The 25,589-nt window shown below is 43.1% G+C and overlaps 1 protein-coding gene across 3 annotated transcripts in view; it reads right to left on the bottom strand.

Annotated features, from left to right (window-relative positions):
* LOC125455615 (galactocerebrosidase-like) overlaps nucleotides 1-22,177 on the bottom strand; it is a 65,817-nt gene extending 43,640 nt beyond the window's left edge. The window contains exons 1-5 of one of the 3 annotated variants that reach the window (XM_048537809.2): nucleotides 21,788-22,177; nucleotides 9,470-9,538; nucleotides 7,941-8,004; nucleotides 2,524-2,637; nucleotides 971-1,110 (exon numbers count right to left, since the gene is read on the bottom strand). In XM_048537809.2, the coding sequence (XP_048393766.1) occupies nucleotides 971-1,110; nucleotides 2,524-2,637; nucleotides 7,941-8,004; nucleotides 9,470-9,538; nucleotides 21,788-22,066 (666 nt within the window). In that variant the 5' untranslated portion in view covers nucleotides 22,067-22,177. The remainder of the gene's footprint in view (nucleotides 1-970; nucleotides 1,111-2,523; nucleotides 2,638-7,940; nucleotides 8,005-9,469; nucleotides 9,539-21,787) is intronic. The other 2 variants (XM_048537808.2, XM_048537807.2) reach the window with 2 other exon arrangements.
* Nucleotides 22,178-25,589: the final 3,412 nt, after the last annotated feature.

Genomic DNA, 25,589 nt, shown 5'->3' with positions numbered 1-25,589 from the left:
ATGAAATCAAGGATGCTAAGAGATTGACTTAATCTCAGGCTTTTGCTCTGGAGTGGAATGGATTTGGTATTTAAATAATAGAATTTGGAACAGGGACCAAAGACAATAGCTTCAATCTTGGGAAAAATTTCTGTCCACCCAGTACTGGATATGAGGTAAGGGGTCTGATATTTGAGCAACACAGTGGGAGAATTAACAGCAGTGGTAGCGAGTTAAAGCTAGATGTTGTCAGCACATTTGTGAAAACTAATGCTGTGCTTTCAGATGAGATGATTGAGAGAGAGAGATTCAGGACAGGTCACTTGGAGTTACCAGGGGTAGTGGTTTGGTCGCAGGTTGAGAATCCAGTGCAAGTGGCTCTCTCTTATTATAATTAGATGGACAAAGAATGAAGCTAGGTGAAAAGAATTTCACACAGCTGACAATAGTGGAGAGGCTTTGACAAAGAACAGTAAGATCAAATATGGCAAAGGTTGCAGGCAGGTTGAGAAGAACAATTAGGGAAACAACTTTTCTAACAGTCACAAAAGGTACAATCTGTGGCTTTCATAAGATCTGTTTTAGTACTATAACAAGAACAGAAACCTGATTGGAGGAAGTCACCTTAATAGGAACAGGTAATGGGTTTCATAGGCAAGTTGAGTTCAGGGAGGACATGAGGGTAGGTAAGAGATAAACTAGGGAAAGGTGAGAGTTCACTTTTAGACAAAGGTTGCCCAACAAAGGAAGTTTGGTCAAGTGGATTAATGAAAAGGACAGACGTAGCAGAGGGTAACGGATTTCATGGTCATCATTATAAAGTCAAAGAAGCCTATCTGCTCGTCATTCATTGTTGAAGGGTAGAGAAAACAATGAAAGTTTCATTATTATATGCTATGACATTATCTATATCAGACTATGATTTCAACAACATTCATAATATAGGTCAAAAGAAATCAAATATTATTTGTTTTATTAAGTCTGTACTAACCCCAACATAATCAATATCCAGATTATGATACAATTTAGCACCATGAATCCATGAGGCAACATAATAGGCTGTTTTGTCTGGGCAGGTATAAGGCCAGTCGTTTCCACAGCCAATCCAACCAGGAAAGGCCCAAGGCAGCCCTAACAAGAAAATAAAAACTCACTAAGAAAATGCAATTGGTGAATAAAGCAACATTAGAAGTCTTTCAAATTCAATTTTGTTGAGTTTGTACTTTAGAGTTTCTCTTGAATATGTTGTGATACACTTCCAAGGCTCCAGTTTAACCCACTGCCTCGCCCTTCACTCGGGGGTCTCGAGGTAAATTGCAAAATCCACGCTTCCACTATTGTCGAAATCATCCAACTCATCCAAAAGCACGGAAGCAAAGAGATTGCTTTTTTTTGGTGATTCAATGCCTCAGCACCAATTGTGCGTATGCTTGTGATTGAGGAATGATTAGAAAATATAATTCCCTCTACTCACCAAAAGGCTCCCTAGAAACAAACAAACAAACTCACTCAAGTAGTCATGCGTACAGCATGAGAAATGTGAGTTGAACTAAGAGCAGTGTGAGTTTCCCTCAACTCAGCAGCAGTCCAAGGTTACAACTCATTAGCATGTTCTCCAGGGCAATTAGGAATGGGAAAACAAATGCTGGCTTAGACAGTGATACCTACATCCGATGAATTATGAAAACAAACTAAAATAAAAGTGATTTGATTTATTTTCGTATCAAATTTAAAGGTTAGGAAACTAAAGGGACCTTGTCCTTTGATTCTAAAAGTATTCAAACTAGTCTCATGTCCATTCAAATTTACTCAATGCTTAGATCTATACATGGTAAGATGTAATATCCATTCTATATTTAATGAATAATGAATTTTTTTTGCCTTTCAATTCTGAGTTCCAAGGTCTCAGTTTATTGACCAGTTTTCTTTTAATTCTTTACCAAATGCCCTTTACACTTCAGAAAATCTTGTCTGATTTCCTTAAACAGAATAGAGATGGACCCTTCAATACATTTTGAATGCTATTCGTAGGGATAAAGTATTTTTGGCAAACATAGCATTTCTGCAACAAACCTGGAGACTTTGTTACAAATATAAAAAAAGAGAAAATGGAATATTTATATTCTGTAATGTAAGAGTCAAATAATTTGAGAACATTCTAGAAAAAAAAAACTTTTCCCTTCAACAGCAAAGTTTTTAGTTTGGCATCACTCTAATCTTTGGGTTGGATGGACACAGGTTCAAATCCAACATTTGGTGAAAATAATCTATGCTGTCACTTCAGTATAGTATATAGGAGTGGCACACTGTTGCAGGTGAAGCCCTTCAGAGAAAGTAGTCAGTCAATCATGACCCTTTCGGTTCAGGTGCATGTTAAAAAATTTGCACAGTTAGTTTGAAAGGAGCAAACAGTCCTACGTTCCTTAGCCAACATTCTTCCTTCAGACCAAACAAAAAAATCAGATTTGTCAGTCAATAATTCCGACTGCAATTTGAGAAGCAAAATGATTAAACAATTGACAGAGTGTTATGTTAAATACATACCTATTAATTTAATATTAGGATTCCTCTTCTTAGCTTCCTTCATCAGCCACCACTCATATCCTCTGGAGTAATTTTCATCATTTTCATTGCGCATATGTGATGGTTCAGTTCCATCTATTTAGCAAATATGAAAACACACTTTAAAAACAATTCAATGTTAAAATACAAATTAATATTTAATAGATATTTGTTTTGTTATTGTATCAATTACTAAGGTATCTAAAATAGATGGTACCATACATGTGGCAAATACAAAATTATTTGGTGACACCTAACGTCTATTACAGTCCCTAATGTCGTCATCCGGAAGAGATATTGATAAAGAGGTCGTTGTTAAGATGGTTCAGTATTCAATGATTGCATTCCTGCACAAAGATAATCCTTAGTTTCACTGCACTACCATTATCTGATAGCACACAGTAACAACACAAGCAGCGTTTGCGACTTCATAGTAAGTTGCTGTTGAGCTAAAATGTCATTCTGCCTATCAGACAACTGAACAACACGGTACACGAATGTTAGTGCTCATGTGAAATGAGGAAAATAAGCCATGTGTCACAATAATTGGCACTTTGCATCAAACAGCATTGTTTTGTTCATATTAAGCAAGATACTGATCATACCTAAACCTTAGAATTCTCAGCTAAAATATTGAGGAAAGGGAGCTCAACTGATTGTTCCATTTGTAAAGTAAATTTGAACACAGGACTGAGAATCTTAAAACATGCAAGGAATTTTGTTACATGCAGCTGCAGATTCAACTGTAGCAAATATCCTGTCTGCATATTGGAAATATGTGGGGAAGTAAGGCAGTTGTCCTTCCATCAAGGACACGTCTCTCATTGTTACCTACGAAGATATTTGAGACAGCTGGATCTAGAGGGGATCAAGAGTGGGCCAGAGAGGCAGTGGCAGTTAGCAATGAGAGTGGGCCTTTCTCATGGCGTCGGTCTCCTGGTTGTCCGAGTAATTGCAGCAGCGCCTGTGCCATTGTGGAGATGGGGCTTGGGACAGGCAAGGCCGCCCCAGCAGTACAGATCCCTCCTGCTCCAATACTGATGCAGGTGTCCACGTAAAGGAACCCCTCATTTCCACACCACTCTTTTAGCCACGTGTTTACTTCTCTTTTCTCGTGTCCCTATGACAATTTGCATGCGGCTTGGGCAGTAATCCGGACAGTATAGCTTTTGATGACCTGTTCTTTAATTTCATTCATAGCTCCTGATAATACCTGAATAGGTTCCCTTTCCTTGTCTTGCCTACGTTGTTTGTTCAGATGTGGACCATAACAGTTGGATCTTCCCCCACCCCAACCTTCCCCAATATCCTTTCAAACCAGTCAGAGATATCTCTTACCCTGGCACCAGGCAGGCAACACACTATGAGACTCTTGATTCTGCTGACAAAGGATACTATCTATTCCCCCGACTATAGAATCTCCGACAACTACCACTTGTCTTTTTGCTTCCACCTCTTGAATGGCCTCCCGTACCAGGGTGCAGTGATCAGTTGGCTCATCCTCCCTGTAGCCCTGTTCCTCAGGTGTACAAGGTAATGAGAGGCATGGATAGAGTCGATAGTCAGAGACTTTTCCCCAGGGCAAGATTGACTGCCATGAGGGGTCATAGTTTTAAGGTGTTAGGAGGAAGGTATAGAGGAGACGTCAGAGGGAGGTTCTTCACCCAGAGAGTTGTGAGCGCATGGAATAGTTTACCAGTGGTAGCCGTGGAAACAGAGTCATTAGTGACATTTAAGCGACTGCTGGTCATGCACATGGACAGCAGTGAATTGAGGGGAATGTAGGTTAGGTTATTTTATTTTTGGATTAGGATTATTCCACGGCACAACATCGTGGGCTGAAGGGCCTGTACTGTGCTGTGCTGTACTTCACTTTTCTATGTTCTATGTTCTATCCCCACAGGGAGCAAGTGCCTCATACCTGTTGGATAAGGTCAAGAGCTGAAACTCCTCTGTTCCTGAATGCAGGATACATCTATCTGCCTCACTTGTAATTACCCCCTGCCGTCCCTGGGCACTGACCAAATTTGAAGTACTTAATCTACAGGTACTGCAGCGTTTGAAGCTCAGATTCCAGCTCAATGCTGATCTGAAGTTCCTCAAGCTATCAACACTTGCTGCAGATATGGTCACTGCCATTCACAATGGGATCAGCGAGCTCCCACATCATACAGCTGCAACACACCACATGCCCAGCCATTTCTACTTAATCACTTTATTGAGTTAATTAAATTTATGATACTTCTTTGCAATGTTCTTTTTCAAATTTCGTGCAGAGTCTGTCTGTTAGCATGTTGTACAGCTCTATGGCGCTATAATAATTAGCATGCATGGATGGGAACGAGCATAAAGCAGGTCTTAGGTGACTTCCAGCATGTACATAAACAGTTGAAAACCTGCACCAAGTGGTACACCAGCATTTGGCCAGAGATCCTGCTAAACCTTTACTATTCATATACTCATCCAGATGCCTTTTAAATGTTCTAATTGTACCAGCCTCCACCACTTCCACTGGCAGCTCATGCAGCACACGTTGTCCCTTAGGACACTTTTAAATCTTGCCCCTCTCACCTTAAACCTATGCCTTCTAGTTTTGGACTCCTCTAGCCTGGGGAAAAGACCTTGGCTATTCACCCTATCCACGTCTCTCACGATTTTATAAACCTCTATAAAGGTCATCCTTCGGCCTCCGATGCTCCAGGGAAAACAGCCCCAGCCTGTTCAGCCTCTCCCTATAGATCAAACCCTTCAACTCTGCCAACATCCTTGCAAATCTTTTCTGAACACTTTCAAGTTTATAGCAAGGAGACCAGAATTAAATGTATTATTCCAAAAGTGGCCTAACCAATGTCCTGTACAGCCTATTGTACTAATAACTAAAATGCAGCCACTTACTAGGAGACTTTGCTCCAGTACCGCATGCTTCACATGGCGAGCAGCTTCTCCTTTCTTATATGGACATCTGACAGTGATTTATTGTAGTGATAATTGTTGTTTCTTTCAAATAGGTTGCTGCAAGCTACCAAACGTGTCTGCTTTCCCATATCAGATAGGCTGTCCAGGGACAGTGCTTTCCATTAAGATATTTGTCACCAAACCTTCATAGAATACACATAGTTGATTTAATTTCTTCTTCTAGAACTGCCAGTCCCGATTATGTGACTTCACATATTTTATTGTGACTGTACAGCTGTGTTCCAAACCCCATTCAGTACTTGCTCAGTGTAGTTACATATTTGTTCGGCAGTTTTAAATTTCTATAAAGATGTTAACACTTTAGTTTGTATGTGGTATCAAAATAATTTGTATAATGACTGATTGTTTGTATTTAAATGTCAATTCTCAAAAGAGTGTATTTACTTTCTGTCCATCCTAGTTGGCTTATTCAGAAGTCAAAACTCCATACCAGCTTCCACCTTGTGCTCCCCAGCAGTGGTAATAAATCTTGTACTCAAGTCCTTGATGTGTTTAGAAATGACAGTATGTTTAAGCCTTATTCAATGAACACTGCAGTTGCTAAATATACACAGTTTGGAAATTTATCACAAGCATTTCATTTCCACAAAGAATCACACATAATTATCCTGCTGGGAGCCACAGGGTGTATTGAAAGATATTTGTGTCTTGACTACTGTAGCCTGAATCCACATCTGGAAAGTGCAGCATGAGCTATCAGCGCAGAAGCACGGGCTGAATTCAGTTACTTTTTCCTTCCCTATTATGAGAACACTATTCTTTTCGACTCTTGCTGCTACCCAGTTATTATTTAAATAAGAAGCAAATGTAAAATAGGAGCAAAATGGTATATTTTTATTTCTGCAGTTTTTATACTTGTGGATTGAAATGAGAAAGAACTATTTTAAAAACACTGTTTAAAGATTGCCCGAGTAATCTAACACTCATGGCAAGCATCATGTAAACTACAATTTGAATAAGCAGTAATTGAAGTTTGAATTGTAACAAATTGGACCCAAGGGGCTGTGCACAGATACAACAGTGACAAACAGGAAGTTGCTTTTTCTGTAGACTAGAGACCAGTTAGCAATGACAAAAGCCTTTTGCCCGCGAACAAGGGTGAGACGGATTCTCAGGAAACTGAATAACATGGGGCTCGGAACATGTTTTCATTTATTTTTCTGCTTTTATGTTCTACGTCTTAGCTTATTTTTCAAAGTTTTAACATGGCATTAGAGAGTGGTGCCTCTATACAACACTTTTCACTGTATTTTCTAAGATACATCTGATGATAAAATCAATCAAATCAAGTACGTGATAAGCCTGCGTTTGCAAAACTCCATCGTACTCAACATTAGGTATGACTCTGTGATTGGACAATGTTTACTACATAATTCTGAGTATGCAAAGAATTATACTGACCCTCAATTCAACACTGCATCAGGCCCGTGGTGTTGCAAACTTACGTGCATGAAAAGATAGACATATTAATACACAGGGCCCTGTTATTTGCAGATAGAAAGAAGATATGTACATACAACACCTTGAAATACAACAAATTAGGTGACAGCCAGCTAAACTCTGGTTTATTTCTGAGTAATGCCTTGATCAGAGTTAACCTGCTTAAAATTTGGCAGTTAACTGTCAGTCACAATTAACTGCTACAGTGTAACAGCAATACCTTTATCAATCAGAATCCATCTGCCAGCCAATGAGCACTCTCCTGCCATTTAGTAAAAAGGTTTTTTCCCATTTACTTTGATATTCCTTGCAAATTGTCCTGATCAGTCAAAGATGAAAAGCTTTGTTAAAATGTGACTTTTATCCACAAAAAAAATTCAAAATCCCTTTAATCCTGCTGTACTACCAGGCAATTCTCAGAAAGTGAGAGCGACGCAACTGGTTGTGGTTTCACCCGAGGGTCACTGTGCCTCAGGGGATGCAAAGGGTTGAGAAGGAGATCCTTCACAGTAACCTCAGCCCATGCAGGAAATGAACCCAAACTATGGGCATTACTCTGTATCAAAACTAGCAATCAGCGTACTGAGCTAACGTACCCTCCCTGCCTCATCCACTCTTACCTCTGAGCAGCTACTTGGGCTTGACCCATCAATTCACAAAACAACAAGATGGAAAATAAGCAAATATTTCAAAAAGTTGAGACAACACAAAGCGTAAGATCTAGCAATGTCTGCTCTGTTTGGTCCTAATGTTTATACACAAGATTTAAATACCATGAGATTATATTACTGCAGGGATTCTCCTCACTTTCCATACAATTTTCAGATTCCTACAGAAACCTGAAGGAAACAGTGCAAAGGCATTACGTCCATTATAGCATGGAAAGCATGCTGAGCACAATCTAGAAAACCCTGATAAGACATTTAATCACTATAACCTTTTAAATCAGTGTTTTTCAAAGTTAAAAGAGTTGAGATTCCTACCTGTTGTTTGGGCATCACCACCAATCTCAACTTTCAAGATATGCAGGGAAGCACCAAAGTTTGGCTAACAACAGAAAATAGGTTATGTGAACAAATTATTACAAAGATTATTATTGATTTATGTTACCAAATACCACATCTAACAGATAAGAACAAAAACAGGACTCCCATTCATTTAGTGTTTCTTATTAGTTTATGAAGGATGATGCAACACAACTTGCACTTATACACAGCCTCCTTAATATATATGCTAAAAAAAACTTCAGAAATGGAAATAGACATCAGGCTGTGGAAATGAAATTAGTGGTAGACAGTTGGGAATTTGAAAAGGCTTTCAAAAGATGATAAAAGAATTGGTGAAGTCAAGGGATCAGAAAGAAAATGTTACTGTATAGGTACAAAAAACAGCAAATACCAAGTTAATTTCTCAGCAGTAAAATTCATTTATCCAAAACTAAAGTCATATGTATGAGTTGCATACAGATTTCATGGTTTGTAGTCAGAAACAATTAGCAAAAATCTTTGTGTGAAATGCCCAATTGGCAGGAATTCATGCAGTAGAGTTGATAGTCACTTTTCAATCTTTCTGCTATTTAAACAATCTAAAGATTCCAGTTAAATGAGGTTCTAATCAGAACAATGCTCAATAAAGACAGATACAGACTCTACAGTATTACCATCAGGAGGAGGCACCATCATATACATAACCACATCCATGAGTTTCAGTACAGCTTGTGAGGAACTTGTGGCTGCAACCACCAGTTTCCATTTGAGGTTTTAATGTAAAGTCGATACCTTCACATACTTTGCAGAAGCAACTTCCTACAATAATCGTGCACTTTCGCCTATCTTAAACTATTTAACCATGATTTCACAGATCCAGATCACGTGAGAAACTCAAAAACCTACCCATCACAGAAGAAAATAGAAAGTTTTAGAATAGTAACATAGAAGCTTATTGCTGTCTTTATAAATGTCAAAAAGTATTCTTAGATCTACTTAAATGGAGATAACCTTCATTGGAGGCAAAGCTCCAATCATAAAATCATACATGCCAAAAGACAGATCCTTCAGTCTCACAAGTCTGCCCTGCCAAAAATGGATGACTATCTACACAAGGCCTACTTTATGCCACTTAAAGTATTCATATAGCTAGTGGGACCCTTAACCACGTGCTTTGACAATGCATTACATAGTTACACTCCAAAGCAAACCAAGGCGGTACCAATACACCATCATAGGATCTGTAAAATGTGGAAGTGGGCTAGTCAGCCCACTGAGCCCATACTGACCCTCTAAAATATCCCACCCAGACCCACTCCATCACCTTATCCCGGTATCCCTGCGGTAAGCCCTGGTGCTGTGAGGCAGCAGTGCTAACTAATGTGCTGCCATGCCACCCTATCAGTTGTACCAAAGAGAATTTACAGCGCTACTGCCCTTATCAGTTGATTGTTAAACATCATTACTACACCCTTGGTGTCAAGGATACCACATCATAAATGTCGTTATTTGGATATAATTGCTACCTTGAATAAATAGTCCAAGATTTGGCTGCGATATGGCTCTGGGTAATTCACAAGAAGCCGGGAAGTTGCCTAAAAATAAAAAATTACACAATTTTCAATCATTATTCAAAAACAAAATTCACTGAAATTTACTACACACAAAAACCTACGATAATTACACCACCTCAAAACAGATAATTATTTTCAACAAAGTCAAAGCCAGCAGCACTGAATGTATGATATCTGTGGGTTGCTGTTTCTAAAAGTTATTCTAAGCCCAAATTGTGAACTTATCTGTTTACGCCATGGTTGGTGGCAGATACTTTTCCAGCATTTCTTTCTTTTTTCCCCTGCCCAAAGATTTCCAGTCTTTATAATGTTCTCTGTAATTAGCTCAAATGCTGCAGCCAAGATTAATGTATCAGATACTAGCCAAGTCGATACTACCAGGATTTAGAAATCACCATTGGTTGAGCTGAGTTTTAATAATAATTTCTTTATTATGATGATTGCCATTACCTGCTTCTTTGCAGAATCTGATATTTTAATGAATTTTCTGCATGGAGAAACCAAACCCAAGTTCTGAATATGCAACAGGGCAAAGAGACCATCTTGCACTTATCACATAAGAGGCATTATCTCAATGTTGTTTACAATAAGAGTACTACAAACTCTATAGGAAAGGGAACACATGCACATATAGGGACAAGGACATAAATCCATAAGAAGCAGCTGATAGTGTAAAATAGCTTTACCTGCAGTATCATCTAGAACAGTTTGAAACCAATAATTGCAAGCGATGGCCTAGATACCACAGTCAAGTCAATAGCAGAGCAGTAGAATAGCAACATCCTGATCTTTACTTTTATTCACACACATTCAGTCAGAGTCTTTACAGCACATAAAGTGGCTCTTCACCCTATTGCGTCTGTGGTAGTCATGAAACAGCCAACTATTCCAGTGCCACTTTCCAGCACTTGGCCTATGGCTTTGTATGCACCTAAGAGCTCTTAAATGTCTTGAGGGTTCCCATTATTTTAGGCAGTGAGTTCCAAACATACATAACCAGTGATTTTTTTTTTCTTGAATCTCCAATATCTCATTTCTTACCTTTAAAAATGCTCCTTGGTTATTGACCACCCTCCCACCCGACATTAAGGGCACAAGTTTCTCCATACCTACCCTGTCCATTCTCCTCAGAATTCTGCACACCCCAATCAGATCGCCTATCAACCTTCACTGCTTTAATAAAAAGGCTGGACAGCACTGATTTGTTCCCTAATAACACTGATAGAATTGGTGCTATCCCCATTCTGAAATCTGGGTCAATGATTCAACATTGCAGCACAGGGGATACAATTTTAAAAGATACATGCTTTCCTGTGCATTAGTTTAAGGGCAAATCAGCGAATTAACAGTAGCCACACAAGAAAAGAATATTTACCTTCTGCAGCCTTTTGGAATTAGGGAATGAGGGTTAACTTATTAGGAATTGCTGGAAGAAAATCATTGGGCCTTTTAAAAGAAGTTTTGAACATTTGCATTTATCAGTTATAAAAATAAAAAAAATTGCATAAAGTCAAGTCACTGCATTGAAAATTAAAGATTTGCTCTGGCAATGCACAATCAACTTATAGAGTGGCCAATTGTAGGATATCACCATGATGAAAACTCTGCGATTGAGTCTAGTCAGAGCTGGGAACCCTCATGGAAACAGATACATTCAAGAGACATCTGGATACACATCTGAAAGGAGATTAAGTACATGCAGGGTTGTAGACTTGTTTGCTGAGCTAGTGTGTTTGATTGCAGACATTTCTTCACCCTGTTGGGGAACATTGTCAGTACGCCTCCGGCTAAGTGTCAGTATTGTGTCCTGCTTGTTATTTATATGCCTCGGTTTGCTGGGGTGATTGACATTACTTCTGGCTCTGTTTTGCAATGGTTTATATATACAGTCCAGTTCACTGTATTTGTTGATGGAGTTCTGGTTGGAATGTCAGGCCTCCAGGAATTCCGTGGCGTGTCCCTATTTGGCTTGTGCTAATCTGGATGTGTTGTTCCAGTCAAATTAGCATCCTTCTTTGCCCACGTGTATCGAGACCAGTGAGAACGGGTCATGTCTCTGGGTGGCTAGCCTAACAAATCTGTTAGAATTCTTCGCAGAAAGAACAAGCAGGTTTGACCAAGGACAGCCAATGTATGTTATTGACCTGGACTTCCAGAAGGCCTTTGACAAGGTACTGCACAGGAGGCTGCGGAGTATGAAAAGGGGCCATGGTATTAGAGGCAAGGTACTAGCATGGATAGAAGATCGGCTGTCTGGCAGAAGGCAGAGAGTGGGAATAAAAGGGTCCTTCTCAGGATGGCAGCCGGTGACTTGTGGTGTTCTGCAAGAGTCAGTGTTTTCACTTTATACATTAACGGTATAGGTGAAGGAATGAGAACATTCTGGCTAAGTTGGCAGACATTACAGAGTTAAATAGAGGGACAGGTAGTGGTTAGGTTGTGGGGAGGCTGCAGAAGGATTTGGACAGGCTAGGAGAGTGGGCAAAGAAGTGGCAGATGGAGTACAACGTGGGAAAGTGAGGTCATGCACTTTGGAAAGGAGAATAAGAGCATGGACTATTTTCTAAATGGAGAGAAAATTCAGAAGTCTGAAGTACAAAGAGACTGAGTTCTAGCCCAGAATTCTCTTGAGGTGAACTTGCAGGTTGAGTCGGTAGTTAGGAAGGTAAATGCAACTTTGACATTTATTTTGAGAGGACTTGAATATAAAAGCAGGGATATACTTCGGAGGCCCTGTAAGGCTCCGGTCAGGCTACAATTGGAGTACTGTGTGCAGTTTTGGGCCCATATCTCAGGAAAGATGTACTGGCTTTGGAGTGGGTTCAGAGGGAGGTTCATGACAGTGGTTTCTGGAATGAAAAGCTTAACATATGAACAAGGTTTGAGGACCCTAAGTCTATACGTCATATAGTTTAGAAGAATGAGGGGGAATCTAATTGAAACGTACAGAATGCTGAACAGCCTGGACAGAGTGGATGTTGGGAAGATGTTTCCATTGCTAGGAGAGACTAAGATCTGAGGGCACAGCCTTAGAGTACATGGAAGACCTTTGGAGAATGGAGATTAGAGAATGGAGCATGGTATTTTGTATATTATGTTAGTTTTATTGGTTGTGGATATAGGATACTTTACGTTCATCAGTAGCAGGGCGGTTGTTGGTTTGTGGGCTACGTTCATACCCAGGGGTCTGAGTAGTCTTGTGGTCATCTCTAATGTGTCTCTGCTGTATGGTAGGGTGACAAGTGTATCTGGCCATGTTGTGTTTGTCACAGAGGTAACGGTGGATTGTGCTTTTTGGTTACACATTCCTTTCAAAAACTCTGTATAAGTGAGTTTTTTGCTTCTGTCTTTACGACCCTAAATGAGTTTTTTGCTTCTGTCTTTACGAAAGAAACGACCTGTGTAGTGAATGAAACCTTTGAAGAGCAGGTGTGCATGCTGGAATGGATAGAGATAGAGGAAGCTGATGTACTGAAAATTTTGTCAAACATTAAGATTGACAAGTCGCCAGGCCCGGATCAGATTTGTCCTCGGCTGCTTTGGGAAGCGAGAAATGCAATTGCTTCGCCACTTGCGAAGATCTTTGCATCCTCGCTCTCCACTGGAGTCGTACCTGAGGACTGGAGAGAGGCAAATGTAATTCCTCTCTTCAAGAAAGGAAATAGGGAAATCCCCGGCAATTATAGACCGGTAAGTCTCACGTCTGTCGTCTGCAAGGTGTTAGAAAGGATTCTGAGGGATAAGATTTATGACCATCTGGAAGAGCATGGCTTGATCAAATACAGTCAACACGGCTTTGTGAGGGGTAGGTCATGCCTTACAAACCTTATCGAGTTTTTTGAGGATGTGACTAGTAAGGTTGATGAGGGTCAAGCTGTGGATGTGGTGTATATGGACTTCAGTAAGGCATTTGATAAGGTTCCCCATGGAAGGCTCATTCAGAAGGTCAGGAGGAATGGGATACAGGGGAACTTAGCTGCTTGGATACAGAATTGGCTGGCCAACAGAAGACAGCGAGTGGTAGTAGAAGGAAAATATTCTGCCTGGAAGTCAGTGGTGAGTGGGGTTCCACAGGGCTCTGTCCTTGGGCCTCTACTGTTTGTAATTTTTATTAATGACTTGGACGAGGGAATTGAAGGATGGGTCAGCAAGTTTGCAGACGACACAAAGGTCGGAGGTGTCGTTGACAGTGTAGAGGGCTGTTGTAGGCTGCAGCGGGACATTGACAGGATGCAGAGATGGGCTGAGAGGTGGCAGATGGAGTTCAACCTGGATAAATGCGAGGTGATGCATTTTGGAAGGTCGAATTTGAAAGCTGAGTACAGGATTAAGGATAGGATTCTTGGCAGCGTGGAGGAACAGAGGGATCTTGGTGTGCAGATACATAGATCCCTTAAAATGGCCACCCAGGTGGACAGGGTTGTTAAGAAAGCATATGGTGTTTTGGCTTTCATTAACAGGGGGATTGAGTTTAAGAGTCGTGAGATCTTGTTGCAGCTCTATAAAACTTTGGTTAGACCGCACTTGGAATACTGCGTCCAGTTCTGGGCGCCCTATTATAGGAAAGATGTGGATGCTTTGGAGAGGGTTCAGAGGAGGTTTACCAGGATGCTGCCTGGACTGGAGGGCTTATCTTATGAAGAGAGGTTGACTGAGCTCGGTCTCTTTTCATTGGAGAAAAGGAGGAGGAGAGGGGACCTAATTGAGGTATACAAGATAATGAGAGGCATAGATAGAGTCGATAGCCAGAGACTATTTCCCAGGGCAGAAATGGCTAGCACGAGGGGTCATAGTTTTAAGCTGGTTGGTGGAAAGTATAGAGGGGATGTCAGAGGCAGGTTCTTTACGCAGAGAGTTGTGAGAGCATGGAATGCGTTGCCAGCAGCAGTTGTGGAAGCAAGGTCATTGGGGTCATTTAAGAGACTGCTGGACATGCATATGGTCACAGAAATTTGAGGGTGCATCCATGAGGATCAATGGTCGGCACAACATTGTGGGCTGAAGGGCCTGTTCTGTGCTGTACTGTTCTATGTTCTATGTTCTATGTTCTAAGTGCTCCTGTTCTGCTTTGTGCAATTCTGTGTTGCTGCAGTGTGTTGTGGCCTGTTTGAATAATATCCTGATACAGCTCTGTTTAAGGGTGTTGGGGGTGGTTTTTGGTGTGGTCTTTCTGTTTATGCTAGTCTGGAGCTCCCTGTTGTTCTTACATTCTACCGTTTTGTCTAGAAAGGGTAGTTGGTTATTGTTCTCTTCTTCTCTTGTGAATTTTATTCCAGTGAGGATGTTGTTTCTGTGTCAGTGGGTTGTATAAATCATGAAGTCTTATGACTCATGAAGTCAGACCCCTGGGTATGAAAGTAGCCCACAAACCAACAACTGCCCTGCGACAGCTACTGAGGAACGTAAAGTATCCTATATCCACAAACAATAAAACATAATATACAAAGTACCATGCAAGGACTGTGAGAAACATTACATAGGCCAAACTGGAAGAAAACTGACAATAAGACATGGGAGCAGAAATTAGACGATTCAGCCTATCGAGTCTGCTCCACCATTCAATCATGACTGGCAAATTTTGGTAATCAGGTGTTATCTACATAGCGGACCCAGAGTTTGAGTTATATAATGGGGCGAGCTGTTTGTTCTAACTGTTGCATTACCGTTTCTGCGATCAGTACTGATATTGGGGATCCCATTGGTGTTTGTTAATTTGTTTGAATATACATTCGTTGAAGGTGAAGTGGGTTGTGAGGCACAGATCCAGCAGTTTCAGAGTGCCGATCCTGTTGATACTGTTGGTATCATGGGGTGCCTGCCTTCCTGATTCGTCTAGCAGCATGGCAATTGTCTCCTCTGCTAGGTTGATGTTTATGGATGTTAATAGTGCTGTTATGTCAAAGGATATCATTATCTCGTCCTCTTCTATTCTGGTCTCCTTGATGATGTTGAGGAATTCTTGGGAGGAGCGGATGGAGTGGATAGTGTTGTCAACTAACTGTTTCAGTTTCCACTGCATTTATTCGGCTAGTCTATAAGGTGGTGCTCCTGGTAGTGAGACAATGGGTCTGAGGGGGACCCCTGGCTTGTGTACCTTGGCGAGTTCACAGAGGTGGGGTATGTTGGATTCTTTTGGTTTCATTTCTTATAAGTGTGTCTTGCTGACATCTCCGAAGTTGTGTAATTTCTTCAGGGTTGTTTTTGAACACAGAACATAGAACAGTACAACACAATAGAGGTCCTTTGGCCCATGATGTTGTGCCAACCTATTATCCTATTAAGGTCAATCTACCCTGTATACCCTACATTTTACTATCCTCCATGTGCCTATCCAATAGTCGTTTAAAAGCCTCTGAAGTATCTGACTCCACTACCACTGCTGGCAGCACATTCCACACGCCCACCACTCTCTCTGAAGAACCTACCTCTGATATTGCCCCATACCTTCCTCTGGTCACCTTAAAATTATGCCCTCTCATAACAGTCATTTTTGCCCTGGAAAAAAGTTCTGGCTACCCGCTCTATCCATGCCAGTCATCATCTTGTACCCATCTATCAAGTCACCTCTCATCCTTCTTTGCTCCAATGCAAAAAGCCATAACTCCATCAACCTTTCCTCATAAGACCTGCTCTTCAGTCCAGGCAGCATTCTGGTAAATCTCCTCTGCCCCCTCTCTAAAGCATTCACATCTTTTCTGTAATTAGATGACCAGAACTGAACACAATATTCCAAGTGTGGTCTAACCAGAGCTTTATGGAGGTGTATTACTTCACAGCTCTTAAACTCAATTCCCCTGCCAATGGGGATTCGGTTCTCTAACTGTGGCGTTGGGTCTATCGCCATGTGTTGGAAGTTGGTCAGTATTTGCTAGTAGTGCATTAGCTTTCTCGATATCACCATACATCAAAAGATCAGAATGAAGAAAATAGGCTGACAAGAAAATCTATCCAAACTCACCCATTCAGTTCAACCACTCTCAGATGCTGAGAGCACTGTCATGGTGCACAAACTGAACTACAGCTACTGAGACGCCAAAAAAACTGACTTCCTGGCTGTACTGGAATCAACACTAAAGAACAAGGGGCTCAGAGAGGAAATACAACAGACCATCAGACAGGCGACTGTCCCAACGCTAAACAGAAAAGGTAAGTGGAAATCCAAGATAATAAAGTGTGAGGCTGGATGAACACAGCAGGCCAAGCAGCATCTCAGGAGCACAAAAGCTGACGTTTCGGGCCTAGACCCTTCGTCAGAGAGGGAGATGGGGAGAGGGAACTGGAATAAATAGGGACAGAGGGGGAGGCGGACCGAAGATGGAGAGTAAAGAAGCTAGGTGGAGGAGTATAGGTGGGGAGGTAGGGAGGGGATCGGTCAGTCCAGGGAAGACGGACAGGTCAAGGAGGTGGGATGAGGTTAGTAGGTAGATGGGGGTGCGGCTTGGGGTGGGAGGAAGGGATGGGTGAGAGGAAGAGCAGGTTAGGGAGGCAGAGACAGGTTGGACTGGTTTTGGGATGCAGTGGGTGGGGGGGGGGGGGGAAGAGCTGGGCTGGTTGTGTGGTGCAGTGGGGGGAGGGGACGAACTGGGCTGGTTTAGGGATGCAGTAGGGGAAGGGGAGATTTTGAAACTGGTGAAGTCCACATTGATACCATTAGGCTGCAGGGTTCCCAGGCGGAATAGGAGTTGCTGTTCCTGCAACCTTCGGGTGGCATCATTGTGGCAGTGCAGGAGGCCCATGATGGACATGTCATCTAGAGAATGGGAGGGGGAGTGGAAATGGTTTGCGACTGGGAGGTGCAGTTGTTTGTTGCGAACTGAGCAGAGGTGTTCTGCAAAGCGGTCTCCAAGCCTCCGCTTGGTTTCCCCAATGTAGAGGTAGCCGCACCGGGTACAATGGATGCAGTATACCACATTGGCAGATGTGCAGGTGAACCTCTGCTTAATGTGGAATGTCATCTTGGGGCCTGGGATAGGGGTGAGGGAGGAGGTGTGGGGGCAAGTGTAGCAATTTCCTGCGGTTTCAGGGGAAGGTGCCGGGTGTGGTGGGGTAGGAGGGCAGTGTGGAGCGAACAAGGGAGTCACAGAGAGAGTGGTCTCTCCGGAAAGCAGACAGGGGTGGGGATGGAAAAATGTCTTGGGTCGTGGGGTCGGATTGTAAATGGTGAAAGCGTTGGGTGGTGGGGTCGGATTGTAAGCCCTGCAGCCTAATGGTATCAACTGGTGGACTTCACCAGTTTCAAAATCTCCCCTTCCCCTACTGCATCCCTAAACCAGCCCAGTTCGTCCCCTCCCCCCACTGCACCACACAACCAGCCCAGCTCTTCCCCCCCCCCCCCCCATCCACTGCATCCCAAAACCAGTCCAACCTGTCTCTGCCTCCCTAACCGGTTCTTCCTCTCACCCATCCCTTCCTCCCACCCCAAGCCGCACCCCCATCTACCTACTAACCTCATCCCACCTCCTTGACCTGTCCGTCTTCCCTGGACTGACCTATCCCCTCCCTACCTCCCCACCTATACTCTCTCCACCTATCTTCTTTACTCTCCATCTTCGGTCCGCCTCCCCCTCTCTCCCTATTTATTCCAGTTCCCTCTCCCCATCCCCCTCTCTGATGAGAGGTCTAGGCCCGAAACGTCAGCTTTTGTGCTCCTGAGATGCTGCTTGGCCTGCTGTGTTCATCCAGCCTCACATTTTATTATCTTGGAATTCTCCAGCATCTGCAGTTCCCATTATCTCTGATACTAAGGTAAGTGGAAATGTTCAACAGAGAAGAGAAGAAAGCCCTGGAAAGGCTTAGGATAAGCAGAAAAATCATAATCATACTGGCGGACAAAGGAAGCATGACAGTAATCCTCGACAGAGCTTCATACACAGTACTGCGTTAGCTTTTTCAGATACAAACACCTACCAACAGATGGCAATAGACCCAACACCACAGTTAAGGAACCGAATCAAAACAAGTCTGAAGAAATTACACAACTCAGGAGATGTCAGCAAGACACACTACTAATAAATGAAACCAGAGGGATCCAACACACGCTGCCTTCATGAACTCGCCAAGGTACACGAGCCTGGGGTCACCCTCAGACCCACTGTCTCGCTACCAGGAACACTACCATATAGACTAGCTAAACAGTTTCAATAGAAACTGAATCACTTAGTCGACAACATTACCCACTCCATCCACTCCGCCCAAGAATTTGCAACATTATCAAAGAAAACCAGAACAGAAGAGGACGAGACAATGATATCCTTCGACATAACAGCACTATTAAAATCCGCAAACATCGACTTAGCTGAGGAGACAATTGCCACACTGCTGGGCGAATCAGGAAGGCAGACAGCCCATGACACCAAGAGCATCAACAAAAACAGCACCCTGAAACTGCTGGATCTGTGTCTCACAATCCAATTCACCTTCAACAACCGTATATTCAAACAAATCAGTGGAACACTAATGGGATCCCCAATATCAGTACTGATCGCAGAAGCGCTAATGCCAAGATTAGGACATTATACAACCCAATCTCTGGGTCCGCTATGTAGATGTCACCTTCATGATTATCAAATGCACTGGACCAGAAGAAACTCACTGACACAGAAACATCCTCCTCACCGGAATAAAATTCACAGAAGAAGAGAACAAATAACCAACTACCTTTCCTAGACATAATGGTACAACGTAATAACAACAGGGAACTCCTAGTGTATACAGAAAGACCACACATACGGGCCAGTTACATAATTACGCCAGCAACCACTCCAACACCCTTAAATGGAGCTGCATCAGGACATTATTCAAATGGGCCACAACACAATGCAGCAACCCAGAACTGTGCAAAGTAGAACAGGAGCACTTATTAGGTTTTGGAGTAGATCTATAGCTCGGCTTGTGGGTGTTGAGGTTGGTTGGCTCGCTGAGTTGGTTTGTTGTTCTGCATCCTTCTGGGGGTGTTACCAAGTATGGTAACAATGTCTGTGGAACAACAAACCAGCTCGGTGAGCCACCCAGCCTCAACAGGAGCACTTAGACAACAAAGTGTGAAGCTGGATGAACACAGCAGGCCAAGCAGCATCTCAGGAGCACAGGAGCTTTTGTGCTCCTGGGATGCTGCTTGGCCTGCTGTGTTCATCCAGCTTCACACTTTGTTCTCTTGGATTTTCCAGCATCTGCAGTTCCCATTATCACTCAACAGGAGCACTTAGAGTTTTTAAAAGAAATGGAAACCCAAAAATGCACAATCCGCCGTTATCCCTGCGAAAGACCACAGCAAGATCCAACACGGCTAGACACACTAGTCACCCTCCCGTGCAGGGGTGACATATCAGAGATGACCACAAGACTACTCAGACCCCTAGGGTAACCCACAAACCAACAACCACCCTGTGACGGCTACTGATGAATATTAAAGGATCCAATACCTACCACCAATTAAACTAACGTAATATACAAAATACCACGCAAGGACTGACACATTACATAGGCCAAACTGGAAGAAAACTGACAAACACCAACTAACTACAAGAGACAGGACCAATTCTCACTAGTCTTAATACGCAAAATCAAGTGGGACAACACATCCATAACAGCACAAGCCAAAGAGACATGCCAGGGAATTTCTGGAGGCCTGGCATTGCAACCAGAACTCCATCAACAAACACACTGAACAGGATTCAACATACAAACCACTGAAAAACAGAAGCGGAAGTAATGTCAATCACCCCAGCAAACTGAGGCATATAAATGATAAGCGGGACAGAACACCAAAGCTTCACTGAGGTGCACCTATGATGTTACCTAGCAGGGTGACAAAACGTCTTCAAACAAACACAGTGGCTCGGCGAGCAAGACCTAACCTCATCGACAACCCGAGCCACAAATCTTCTCAAAAACTTTAAATAAAGTACATGTCTACGGAGAATGTAGGATATAAAGTGGAGCGGGAGGGGTGCAACTTTTTTTTTGGAAACAGAGGGTACATGTGGAATTAACTTCCTACAGAAGTGGTGGCCATGGGAACAAGTCCAACATTTAAAAGACATTTGGATAAGTGTATGAATAGGAAAGGTTTGGAGGTATATAGGCCAAGAACAAGCAGAAGGGACGAGTTTGGTTTGGGATTATGTTAGGCACAGACTGGTTGGACTGGAGGGTCTGTTTTGTGCTGTAGGAATCTATTACTTAAAACCAGGTTCCCTTCTTGCCTCTATTCTTCAAATGTTTATGTGACCCAGGAGGGGCAACACATGGGCAGTGTATTGAGTGTACGAGTTGAGAGGTTATGTTACAGCTGTACAGGCCATTGGTTAGGCCACTTTTGGAATACTGGTACTGTGTGCAACTCTGGTATCTTTACTCGAGGAAGGATGGTGTGAAACTTGAAAGGGTTCAGAAAGGATTTGCAAAGATGTTGCCAGAGTTGGAGGATTTGAGCTGTAGTGGAAGGCTGAATAGGCAGGAGCTATTTTCCCTGGAGGGTTGGAGACTGAGGAGTGACCTTATAGAGGTCTATAAAATCATGGGGGGGGGGGGGGCGGGGGGGAGGCACATGGATCGAGTCAATAGACAACATCTTTTCTATAGGGGTGGGGAGTCAAAAACCAGACAGCGGTTTTAAACGAGAGGGGAATGATTTCACAGGGACCTAAGGGGCAACCTTTTCATGCTGAGGATGGTGCATGCATGGAATAATCTGCAAGAGGAAGTGGAAGTTGATGGGCCTGGTAAAATGATAACATTTAAAAGGCACTTTGATGGGTAAATGAATTGGAAGATTTTCGAGGGATATGGGGCAAATGGAACATCTATATGGTTTACCTGGTCGGCATGGACAAGTTGGATCGAATTGTCTGTTACCAGTCCCGTGCAGCTCCCTGACTCTAAGGATATGTGACAAACTCCAGGACCATACCCAATCAAGGCCAGCTACCTGAAACAGCGGGACGGGAGGGGATTGGGATCGGGATTCACACGTTGGCTTCTAACCAGAGAGGGATTTAAGCTAAAATACTGCGGGTCCTGGAAATCTGAGATGAACACAATTCGGAAGAAGTCGTACTAGAATCGAAACGCTTCTCTCCTTCCGCAAATGCTGCCAGACCTGCTGAGTTTCTACAGGGTCCTCTGCATTTGCCGCTAACCAAAATGGGGGGGGGGGGGCGGAAATCAGCAAAACAACGACGGGCTGAACAGCCTCCTTCGGCGTATCTCACTTTTCTCTGTGATGGGATGACAACCAGGCTCTCCTGAAAAAGACCCCGTGTAACTTACCCCGCCGCCGCTCAAGCCCCCAATACCGTCAAACTGCGGGCCCAGGCCTCCTTTGTCGTCCAGGACGTAGACGGCGGCTCCGATACGGGCAGTGAGAGTGAGAGTAAGCCAGGTCCAGGCCCAGTGGAAAGAAGGAAGCCCCTGGCCCCGCTGCCGCCGAACTCGACCGACCCGCTCCGCCGCATCCATGGCAACACTACCGGTCACCTGATCACAGTCGTCACAATCGAGAGGCGCGAGACACTCGGCGGTGCCAGAGGCGACACTGACTTCATTCATTCATTCACAGAGATAATGTGGAGGTGCTGGTGTTGTACTTGATTGGACAAAGTCAGAAGTCACACGACACCAGCTCATAGTCCAATAGGTGATAATGGGAACTGCAGATGCTGGGGGATACAAGATAACAAAGTGTGGAGCTGGATGAACACAGCAGGCCAAGAACCTGAGATGCTGCTTGACTTGCTGTGTTCATCCAGCTCCACACTTGGTTATCATAGTCCAATAGGCTTAGCTTGTGTTTTGAAATAAACCTGTTAGACCAATAACAAAAACAGAAGTCGCTGGATGAGCTCAGCAGGTCCGGCAGCATCCGTGAAGAAGAAATCAGTTAGCGTTTCGGGTCTGGTGACCCTTCCTCAGAACTCTGTTGAACTGTAACCCGGTGTCGCGTGATTTCTGAAGAGAGAGGGACGATGAATAATCTTGGCTGAAGTTGTTCAAACAGTGAGAACCACCACACCCTTCGCCCCCAAGCAATCAACGTTTATTTCAGCTGAAATAAAACAAAGAGCTGTGGAGACTGACATCTGAAACGAAAACAGAAATTGCTGGAGAAAACCTGCTGGCACATGTGACAGCCGTGAGGAAAGCCGAGTTAATAAAATGTGAGGCTGGATGAACACAGCAGGCCAAGCAGCATCTCAGGAGCACAAAAGCTGACGTTTCGGGCCTAGACCCTCTCTGATGAAGGGTCTAGGCCCGAAACGTCAGCTTTTGTGCTCCTGAGATGCTGCTTGGCCTGCTGTGTTCATCCAGCCTCACATTTTATTATCTTGGAATCTCCAGCATCTGCAGTTCCCATTATCTAGGAAAGCCGAGTTAATGGTTTGAGACTCCAGCAGGGTCGAATTTCATCCAGCAGTTTCTGCTTTTGGTTCTTTTCAACCAAACATCCAGCTTAACGATCCAACAGTTGCTCCTCCTTCAGAACTAACGGGAAGCATTAACTCTGTTTTCTCTTCACAGATGCTGCTGCAATACATACTGAGTTTCTCCAGCACTTTCTCTTTTTTGTTTGTTTTGGATACCAGATCTTAACATCAAGGCTGCATTTGACAGTGTGTTGCATCAAGGAGCCCGACCAAAACTGGAATCAATGAGTGTCAGGGGGCAAACTCTCCGGTGGTTGGAGTCATACCTGACATAAAGGAAGATGGTGGTGGGTGCTGCAGGTCAGTCATCTGAGCTCTAGGACATCTCTGTGGGAGTTTCTCAGGGTAGTGACCTAGGGCCAACCAACTTCAGTTGTTTCATCAATGACCTTCCCACCATCATAAGGTCAAAAGTGATGATTGAACAATGTTCAGCACCATTCGCAACTCCTCATACTGAAAGTTAATGTTCAAGTGGGACTTGATCTGGACAATATCCAGGCTTGTGCTGACAAGTGGCGAGTAAAATTTATGCCACACAAATGCCAGGCTATCACCAATAAGAGACAATCTAACCACCATCACTTGACCCTCAGTGGTGTTGTTCTGGGGTTCGCATTGACCAGAAATTCAACTGAACTCACCACATAAATACAGTGGCTTCAAGAGCAGGTCAGATCCTAGAAATATTGTGGTTAATAACTTACCTCCTGACCCCTCAAAGCCTGTGCACTATCTACAAGGCACAAGTCAGGAGTGTGATGGAATACTCCCCATTTGCCTGGATGAGTGCAGCCCCAACAATGCTCAAGAAGCTTGACACCATTCAGGACAAAAGCAGCACACTTAATTGGGACTACACTTACAAGCATCCACTCCCTCCACCACTGATGCTCTGTAGCAGCTTTGTATTCTATCTACAAGGTGCAGTACAGAAATCCACCAATGATCCTCAGACAGCACCTTCCAATCCCAAGACCACTTCTATCTACAAGGACAAGGGCAGCAGATACATGGGAACACCACTACCTTCAAGTTCCTCTCTAATCCACTCACCATTCTGACTTGGAAATATATCACTTTTCCTTCGCTGTTGCTGGGTCAAAATCTTGGAATCCCCTCCCAAATAGCATTGTGGGTTAACCCACAGCTGGTGGAGTGGAGCAGTTCAAGAATGCAGCTGACCTTCTCAAAGGCAACTAGGGATGGGCAATAAATGCAGGCCAGACAACAACATGCACATCCCACAAATGAATAAATTTTACAATTAGCAATCTGGCATTCTTTGTTTTTGTTTTATTTTACCAGTTTTCCATTATCTGCTGTACTTTGCACCCTCTTATCTGCCACATGTGTGGAAGCCATTGTTCTCAGAGGAGCAAATGGCTGGTCTGTCATGAGATTAAGAACTGCTGATGGTTTAATCTGAAAGCCACCACCCCACAAGTGAGGGGTAAGGTTGAGAAGCTGGGTCCTTCATGTTTATCTCAGCCAGTATAGGAATTGAACGCATGCTGTTAGTATCACACTGCATCCAACTGAGTTAACTGACACCGTTGCATGGAAACAAAAGGTAAATGTCAAATTACCCTAGTCCGGTTGTTTTTGAGCCAGTCTTCTATGTGGGACCTTGTCAAAGGCCCTACTGAAGTTGATGTAAACCATGTCAACTGCACTATCCTCATCAATATATTTAGTCACCTTTTGAAAAAATCAATTAAATCAGACAGGATGTCTCACTAACAAATCCACATGACTATCTCTGATCAGTCTCTGTCTCTCCATGTATTGAATAATTCTGTTTTCAGAATTTTTTTCAATAAAATCCCTACCATTAATTTCAGACTAACTGGTCTGTAATTACCTGGCCAACTTCTGCTGCACTTCCTGAGCAAAGGAGCCAAATTAGCTGTCCACCAGTCACTTGGCTCCTCACTTGTGGTCTGCCAATGTTTCTCTTGCCTCCCATTGTAGCCTGGAATACATCTCATCAGGCTCTGTGAATTTACGCACCTTTATGCCTGCTAAAGCATCTAATACCTTCTCCTTATTGATATTAACATGCTCTAGGAACTCATTATCCCAAATGAAATCTCCAGCTACAGTGTCTTTCTCCTTTGTAAATACAGATGTGAAGTATCATTTAAGACCTCACCTATGTCCTCTGGCTCTATGCATAGATTGCCCCTGTAGTGACTAATAGGCCCCAATCTTTTCCTCATAATGCTCTTTCTCTTGGAGTTTTCTCTAGCCCTATCCACTAAAGATATTCTATGCCCTCCTTTGATCACCTAATTTGTTTTTTTAAGCACCTCCAACATATCCTATACTTCTGAAGGGCTTCCCCTGTTTTTAATGCCCTGTACACACTTCTTTCTTTTCCTTCATTAATCTTTTGATATCCCTTGACATCCAGGCTTCCCTGGAATTACTATCCTTGTCCTTCATTCTTTGAGGAACATACTGGCTCTGGACTTTCACTATACCACTTCTGAAAGACTCTTACTTACAGAACTATCCCCAAAATGTTTGCCTATTGACACTTAAAACATTTGATTGGCTTTATTCCCTAGTACTGGCTCACCTCTAGTATGATTATTGAAGGCAATCACAACTAGAATCAATGAATCTCTACAGTGTGGAAGCAG

Source organism: Stegostoma tigrinum, chromosome 10, assembly GCF_030684315.1.
Source record: "Stegostoma tigrinum isolate sSteTig4 chromosome 10, sSteTig4.hap1, whole genome shotgun sequence".
In the NCBI taxonomy this organism is placed as follows: domain Eukaryota; kingdom Metazoa; phylum Chordata; class Chondrichthyes; order Orectolobiformes; family Stegostomatidae; genus Stegostoma; species Stegostoma tigrinum.
This window is presented reverse-complemented; position numbering and strand designations above follow the sequence as displayed.